This window comes from Sinocyclocheilus rhinocerous, unplaced genomic scaffold, assembly GCF_001515625.1.
Source record: "Sinocyclocheilus rhinocerous isolate Xijiao unplaced genomic scaffold, SAMN03320098_v1.1 scaffold662, whole genome shotgun sequence".
In the NCBI taxonomy this organism is placed as follows: domain Eukaryota; kingdom Metazoa; phylum Chordata; class Actinopteri; order Cypriniformes; family Cyprinidae; genus Sinocyclocheilus; species Sinocyclocheilus rhinocerous.
The window spans coordinates 3,432,226-3,440,423 of record NW_015639782.1 but is presented as its reverse complement, the minus strand read 5'-3'; the positions used below and the strand labels follow the sequence as shown (position 1 = coordinate 3,440,423).

The 8,198-nt window shown below is 38.0% G+C and overlaps 2 protein-coding genes across 4 annotated transcripts in view; both read left to right on the top strand.

Annotated features, from left to right (window-relative positions):
• The first annotated feature begins 617 nt into the window (after positions 1–617).
• On the top strand, positions 618–5,305 carry LOC107752023 (probable palmitoyltransferase ZDHHC24). 3 transcript variants are annotated; one of them, XM_016567871.1, is made up of 4 exons: positions 618–849; positions 1,087–1,482; positions 1,597–1,874; positions 4,426–5,305. In XM_016567871.1, the coding sequence occupies exons 2-4, from the start codon at positions 1,178–1,180 to the stop codon at positions 4,716–4,718; spliced, it is 876 nt and encodes a 291-aa protein (XP_016423357.1). In that variant the 5' UTR covers positions 618–849; positions 1,087–1,177; the 3' UTR covers positions 4,719–5,305. The 3 variants fall into 3 exon arrangements, with proteins under 3 accessions (XP_016423357.1, XP_016423359.1, XP_016423358.1); XM_016567873.1 differs by having other exon boundaries at positions 618–853; XM_016567872.1 differs by lacking the exons at positions 618–849; positions 1,087–1,482; positions 1,597–1,874 and adding exons at positions 2,525–2,965; positions 3,080–3,357.
• Positions 5,306–7,303: 1,998 nt separating this feature from the next.
• Positions 7,304–8,198, top strand: part of LOC107752022 (sodium/potassium/calcium exchanger 3-like) — a 15,675-nt gene continuing 14,780 nt past the window's right edge. The window contains exon 1 of the mRNA XM_016567870.1: positions 7,304–7,646. Within this exon, the coding sequence (XP_016423356.1) occupies positions 7,484–7,646 (163 nt within the window). The 5' untranslated portion in view covers positions 7,304–7,483. The remainder of the gene's footprint in view (positions 7,647–8,198) is intronic.

Here is an 8,198-nt window from a genome sequence, read left to right as displayed (position 1 = left end):
TGTTCTGGAAATAAATCGTCAGACTTTTTGCCGAGATCTCGCGAGAGGTCATGGAAACTTTTCCAATGCAAGTTAAATATTAAAGGGGTCATATGATGCGATTTCAAGTTTTCCGTTCTCTTTGGAGTGTTACAAGCTGATTGTGCATAGATAAGATCCCTGAAGTTGCAAAGACTAAAGTCTCAAAACCAAAGAGATATTCTTTATCAAAGTTAAGACTCTGCCACGCCCCCCTAAAACGGCTCATTCTAACACGCCTGGTGATATTTATTTTGTACAACATTTGCAACTGCTTTTTATCACTTAATTAGAAGCACCGCAAATTAAAATTGTCATGTTATAGGGACTACTGAACAGACATTTAGAAGTTGATTTTAAAATGCAAAGTATTTAAAATTAAAATTAAAATAAAGCTATGTAAACACTTGCATTTTTACAACACTACAAGTGTGTCCCATCAGGTAATGAAAAGTTCGACACACACTTGTGGTCTTCATCCTCACTTGAACACTTGGGCCAAATACAGGAAATACGTCATAAGTAGTCAAGTGGTCAAGTGCAAAGACCGCAAGTGTGGGTATTTGGACAAGGCATATGGATGCCAACTGCCGTAAAACTCCAATGAAGAAGAGGGCTGTACAGTAGGTGGCGATATGCAATAAGCACAAGTTGCAAAAGCCAAGAAAAAAGAAGAAGAAGAAGAAGAGGGACCGTTTCAGTTGCAACACAGACTTATCAGTGCCAAATGTTGTTAGCCTGCAGCACCAGTTCATTGTTAAAGACAGCAGCCAGCAGGGTATCATTTGTTCTGCATTTATCGTCGAAAAGATACTCTGAATGGAATGACAGGTCGGTATGTATTAATGAAAGGAAATCGTAGGAGTGTTTTATAGTTTCTAATCGATAGCTGCTGTCAATGTGACTGGAACATTCAGTGTGTTATCTGTCAGAGTTAGCAGTGTCCTATTTATTACTAGTAAGCTCCCTATTTGTTGCAGCTTCTATAAATGTCGTTTAACCAACAGACTTTTGAAGGATTTTTAATGCTTCTCTCAATTGGCCATCTTTTTTTATTTTTGTGTTCAGATTCGAGCAAACGTGAATCGAGTGGCTTTACATTTAGGAAACGGGTTGAGCAGGTAGAGTCTCGCGCAGCGGATGATTTAAAGCTGAAAACATGGCTAGGTTCATGAGTAGACTATGGTGTAAGGTGGAGTCGTCCGGTCGTCATCTGCCTATCGTTCTGAACGCTGTGCTGGTGTTCTCCATCACTGCCGAGGTTAGTTATTTGGTGCTGGTCGAGGCTCCCCTTGAGCCAGAACAGAAGAAGACTGAGTGGTCCACCATGTGGAAGGCCATGCATCTCTTCGCTCAGTACTTCATGTTGGGAAATATAACCTGGAATGCATCGTTATTTGTCAAAACTAACCCAAGTATTCGCGGAGTGTTTCTTGGAGGCGATGCATTGGGTCAAGGGTGGAGGTAATTGTTTTGTTTTGATTGTACGGTGTTTATATATCATTTATTTATGCTCCTAAATCTCTGTTTGAGGATGAGCAAACCATTATAATTTGATATTTTCCTCTTTTATGGCAGGTACTGTTACAACTGTGAGACACACACTCCTCCGCGATGCTCACACTGCTACGATTGCAATGTGTGTGTACTGCGGCGTGATCACCACTGTGTGTTTTTTGGCCAGTGTGTTGGTTTCTACAATTACCGGTATTTCCTGACCTGTCTGTTCTTCATGTGGGCAGGGCTGCTTTATGCCGTAGTCATGAATGCTGAGGTCTTCATTGTCATCCTGAAGGAGGGTGTAACATTTCACAGCGTCTTGCTATTGCTCATGCCCTGGATAATGCTCGTCTCTGGTAAGTATTAAATTTCTTATCAGTGTCTGCTCTGAGAAATGCATAATATCATGAGAAATCAAACTTTCCTCCACCTTTTAAAATGAGAGTTGAGTGTGCTGTGGAAATATACTGTACATTTTCTAAGTCAAAACTTACTACGTAGTCAAAATCTCAACAATGACGATGGTCTGAAGCCAGTGTGAGAGAGTTTCAAGGGCTTGTGCTGCGCTGGCTCCACATATTCCATTTGTTGATTTTTTTTTTTTTAGACTATATGTGTTGTGGTGCCCTGCAAACCTAAATGCTATTTTTTTAGAGTATTGAACACAGTATAGCTGTCGAATTGTGCTGATTTTAATAGGGTGATATTATCTTGGCTGGCGTTTTTGATATGTTGCTTATTTATAAGTCATAAAGCATCTGCTAAATGAATGAATTCAAATAACATAGATGAGGATATTTTGAAAATGCAAGAGTGACTTTATAGACTTTGGGGTTGGTAATTTTTTATTGGGGGGGATTTAATATTTATATTCAGCAAGGATGCATTAAATTGATCAAAACAGTAAAGACATGTATAATGTAACAAAAGATTTCTATTTTAAATAAATGCTTTCTGTTCATCAAAGAATCCTGAAAATTTTTTGAACAGACTTTTGAAGGATTTTTAATGCTTCTCTCAATTGGCCATCTTTTTTTATTTTTGTGTTCAGATTCGAGCAAACGTGAATCGAGTGGCTTTACATTTAGGAAACGGGTTGAGCAGGTAGAGTCTCGCGCAGCGGATGATTTAAAGCTGAAAACATGGCTAGGTTCATGAGTAGACTATGGTGTAAGGTGGAGTCGTCCGGTCGTCATCTGCCTATCGTTCTGAACGCTGTGCTGGTGTTCTCCATCACTGCCGAGGTTAGTTATTTGGTGCTGGTCGAGGCTCCCCTTGAGCCAGAACAGAAGAAGACTGAGTGGTCCACCATGTGGAAGGCCATGCATCTCTTCGCTCAGTACTTCATGTTGGGAAATATAACCTGGAATGCATCGTTATTTGTCAAAACTAACCCAAGTATTCGCGGAGTGTTTCTTGGAGGCGATGCATTGGGTCAAGGGTGGAGGTAATTGTTTTGTTTTGATTGTACGGTGTTTATATATCATTTATTTATGCTCCTAAATCTCTGTTTGAGGATGAGCAAACCATTATAATTTGATATTTTCCTCTTTTATGGCAGGTACTGTTACAACTGTGAGACACACACTCCTCCGCGATGCTCACACTGCTACGATTGCAATGTGTGTGTACTGCGGCGTGATCACCACTGTGTGTTTTTTGGCCAGTGTGTTGGTTTCTACAATTACCGGTATTTCCTGACCTGTCTGTTCTTCATGTGGGCAGGGCTGCTTTATGCCGTAGTCATGAATGCTGAGGTCTTCATTGTCATCCTGAAGGAGGGTGTAACATTTCACAGCGTCTTGCTATTGCTCATGCCCTGGATAATGCTCGTCTCTGGTAAGTATTAAATTTCTTATCAGTGTCTGCTCTGAGAAATGCATAATATCATGAGAAATCAAACTTTCCTCCACCTTTTAAAATGAGAGTTGAGTGTGCTGTGGAAATATACTGTACATTTTCTAAGTCAAAACTTACTACGTAGTCAAAATCTCAACAATGACGATGGTCTGAAGCCAGTGTGAGAGAGTTTCAAGGGCTTGTGCTGCGCTGGCTCCACATATTCCATTTGTTGATTTTTTTTTTTTTAGACTATATGTGTTGTGGTGCCCTGCAAACCTAAATGCTATTTTTTTAGAGTATTGAACACAGTATAGCTGTCGAATTGTGCTGATTTTAATAGGGTGATATTATCTTGGCTGGCGTTTTTGATATGTTGCTTATTTATAAGTCATAAAGCATCTGCTAAATGAATGAATTCAAATAACATAGATGAGGATATTTTGAAAATGCAAGAGTGACTTTATAGACTTTGGGGTTGGTAATTTTTTATTGGGGGGGATTTAATATTTATATTCAGCAAGGATGCATTAAATTGATCAAAACAGTAAAGACATGTATAATGTAACAAAAGATTTCTATTTTAAATAAATGCTTTCTGTTCATCAAAGAATCCTGAAAATTTTTTGAATGATTTCTGAAGGATCATGTGACACTGAAGACTGGAGAAATGGATACTAAGTAAAAATTCAGCTTTGCCATCACGGGAATAAATTAATTTTTTTATATACATATTAAAATAGAAAATGTAAATAATATTTTACACTATTACTGTTATGTATTTTTGACCAAATAAATGCAGCCTTGGTGAGCATTAGAGACTTCATTCAAAAACATGAAAAAGTCTTATTGACCCCATATTTTTGAATAGGTGCAGCAACAACAAAAACAAATTTAATTTATTAGGGTTAGGTTAAATAAATGTAATTCTAAGGGCCATAAAGGTAGTGGAAAATGGAAATGAAAATTCTGATTTTTAGCAAAAAATTAAATACTTAAATGTATTTTATGACCCCTTTTAAATTGTCACACAAATACCCATTAACATCTGTTCTTCTTTAATCACAGGACAGGTGACGGCACGAGCGTTTGCTTTTGCATTCATTGCCGACACTTGTGTAGTGGGCTTCCTATTGGTTGCTGCCTTCCTCTTCTTTCATGTGGTTCTGATGCTGAAGGGACAGACTACACGTGAGTGGTACTCCACACGGCAGCCTTACAATCTGGGAGCGTTGGCCAACATCAGGGAATGCTTGGGCAAGTACTGGTACATCTGCTGGCTCTGTCCATTGATACCTTCCCCGCTACCTGGAGACGGCATAAACTTCAAGGTGACTGGTTCGCTAGAGCCCATGAAGTAGGGTGTGCACTGATAGATATTTTCTTATTGCAATTTTAATGCATTGGCCCAGCTGATGCAGAATGGCATGTTGTTGAGCCTGAAGCAGCGGTTGCATTCTGTGCTTACACCAAACAATTAGCAGCTTTTACCAGCTCTTTTTTTTAATCTGAAGAACCAGCAAGACATGTGGATTTCTGATTTCACTTTACAATTGTTTTTGCTCAGTACAGCACTCTTATGGTTTTAATTGGTGTTAATTTGGTGTATGTAAAGTACATAATTGTAAATATTTTATTATGCTTTTTTTTTCTCCCTTGTTCTATTGTGCAATCTTTGCTTTCGTAAAGCAAATATTTTTTTGGAAAGGGGAAGTATTTTTTCTGATTTAATTGTTTTACTCTCCTCTTGCTCTTCATTGATGTGCCAAATAATCTGTTCAAACAAATGTGAATATGCTTTATGCCAAGCTGTCATTTTCTTTTGTCCTGAGTTATAAAACACGTCTTTTTTTTTTTTTGTATGGAACTGAATATTGTTTATCTCAAGTCTTATATTTGTCATTTTGAATCAGTACCAATGTTTGTAATCGTTCTTTAAAATAAATGCCATTTGGTTTTCTTTTTTTTTTGTTATCTAATGCAGTGATATTCATTTTTAGATATATCTTTAAGGATTACCCAAAAATGAACATTTGATGAAAAGTTACTTTATTTAAGGTCATCCGAGATATAGATGAGTCTGTTTCTTCATCAGAACAGATTTGGAGAAATTTAGCATCACTTGCTCACCAATGGATCCTCTGCAGTGAATGGGTGCCATCAAAAAGTGAATCAAAAAGATGCGTGTTTGTGAAAAACAAATCCATTTATTGATTGGAGTTGTATGGATTTTCAATTTTGGCTGAACTATTCCTTTAAATGTCCAAAGCGCAAATTGTAGTGTTGACTGTTTTCATGAACTTTTAACCCTTTTACCAAAATTGTTGTCAGAAAACAAATATTTTATCAATAACTACAAAACATAATTTCGCTCCTACTGTGTGAAAGGGTGCCAAATTTAGCCTAAACTGAGCTATTACTTTTGCCATTATTATTACGTTTTAATGTCTATTTAATTTTCTTTAGTGTTAATTGAGTATAATGTAGAAAATTGCAGAATCACTTAAATTAGAGTTACTAGTACTGCTTCTACCCTTGAGGATAAAAATAATAATAACAATAACACGGTAATTTTAAAGGGGTCATATGACGTTGCTAAAAAGAACATTATTTTGTGTATTTGGTGTAATGAAATGTTTATGCTGTTTAAGGTTCAAAAAACACATTATTTTCCACATACTATACATTACTGTTTCTCCTCTATGCCCCGCCTTTCTGAAACGCCTCGATTTTTACAAAGCTCATCGGTCTGAAAAGCGAGGTGTGCTCTGATTGGCCAGCTATCAGTGCGTTGTGATTGGCCTCAAGCGTGTGACGGAAATGTTACGCCCCTTGCCATATTGTGATGCCTTGTCCCGGCCGGAGCGACGAGACAAAAAAATAAAACCCATTATAAACGAGGCATTTGTTGCATCCAGTGGGGACATAATTACAGATTATAATAACTTATACTGTCTTTTTACGCGTTGCATTGCATCGCGCCGCGTAAACATAAAACCATGTCTGCATTTGTGATCGGAGAAATGACAAACAACAAGCGCTACTCTACACTGCTCAAAACTCACGTTTGAATCGTCAGTGGCAAATTCTTTAAATATAAAAAACATACTTACAGTCTGTGAGTCACAGTCTACTCTACCAGGATGAGGAAACAGTCCTCCATAAAATGCACTGCACACATCTGAATATTTGGGTTGAACTGTTCTGGAACAGTGTTGTAAATACAACTTAACCACTGATTTCTAGTCGTGTCTTCTTTTGGAAGGCCAAACAAAGTAGTTTCGCTTTCACAACGAAACACACAGCGCCTTCAGGACATGGCGGCAGCAACAAGAAAATACTACAGCGAGAATAAAAATTATACCTTCTTTCTTTGCGTGAACATTCGGGCAGCGTTATGCAAATCTTCCCACATCTTGATGTAGACATGTGGGGGCGTGTTAGCACAGCCGTTTTAGGTAGGTGTGGTTGACTCTTTAACTTTTATAAAGAATATCTCTTTGGATTTGAGACTTCAGTCTTTGCAACTTTACAGATCTTCTTTATGCACCAAGAGCTTGTAACACTCCAAAGAGAAAGGAAAAATTGAAATTGCATCATATGACCCCTTTAAGAGTTTCTGGCCCCATTTTGTACCCTATTCGTGGAAAGTATCCCAAATATTTTTAAGGTCGGTATATCTAGCCTTGAAACACTCAACTGTGTTGATTTACCCTAGCTGAATAAGAGTGTTGTTATTATTGTGAACCCTGCATGAGGGCGCAGTTGTGAGTCTGGAAAACACCCTCAGTGACGGAGTTGGGCGCCTTGTGGAGGGAGGAGAGAGTGCGAGAAAGAGGGACACGGATGGAGATGGAGGTGGGTGTGATTAGAATGCTTATAAGCTGAGACAACATGTGAAAACATTTGAATATTTCTATTATTTTCGTGCTCTGCGACAGTTTAAGACATTTTCGTTGTAACTTTATATTACTAAAATTCCGGAAGGAGTAAAAATACCGTTACGTGAAAGATGATGGTGTATCTTTATTGAAGCGATAGGATGCTGAGGCGACAGGCGTATGGCTGAATTTAAGCAAGCTAGTCCGCCGTATGTTGAAAAGAAAGGCCAATATAGGTGGTGTAAATGAAAGAAGGGGGCTTCTCTCTTGAATGGACATGTTTTGAGAGGTGTGGAGGGATGAAGGCGGTGTTGGCATCCAGACGGCAGCGGCTCTTCTATCGGCTCTTCATATGTGCTGTCGGGATCATCGCCGTCTCCTGCTTCGCTCAAATTCTTCATGTAACAGGTGCGTTTATTCATTACCACAAGTATTTCCGCTGCTAATATTGATAAATATTTTGCTAAATGTTTGTGCGTATTTCCCGTTTTACCGCGGTGCATTATGTAGGCTATGTATATATGTATGTATGAATATCATCCGTTTGAGTGTTTTTCATTGTCGTGTGGAGATGTGGAACATTCATGATTAATTGACGAGTTGCTATTATATTAATGTGTTTATGTTATGCAATATGTCTGTGAATCAACCACATGAGCAGCTTTAGTGGCGTGCATGATCAAACCAAATTATTAGTTTAGCTAATAGTTTAGCTTCAGCTACATCGCGAATATGGACACATTTGGATTTGTGCCCGAGAGAGGTAAGCCCAACTTTACCTTACGTTTCTTTATAAATTAATTTGTTTTGGCATGTTTATTGCTAAGCATATATTATTGTATACTGCAATTATATTTATCCATTAGAATTATATATTTTTAAATTCTTATTCTGTTCTGATACGGTTAAATTCAAAGGATTTGTTTTAAAGTGACTGGAACTAAAATATCCTATAGTGTT

What these genes read in the sequence shown, in the direction of transcription:
- LOC107752023 (XM_016567871.1), top strand. Translation starts at nt 1,178, where the DNA reads ATGGCTAGGTTCATGAGTAGACTATGGTGTAAGGTGGAGTCGTCCGGT. An exon ending in GCATTGGGTCAAGGGTGGAG is followed by an intron (nt 1,483 to 1,596) that starts GTAATTGTTTTG and finishes CTTTTATGGCAG; the next exon opens with GTACTGTTACAACTGTGAGA. An exon ending in CTGGATAATGCTCGTCTCTG is followed by an intron (nt 1,875 to 4,425) that starts GTAAGTATTAAA and finishes CTTTAATCACAG; the next exon opens with GACAGGTGACGGCACGAGCG.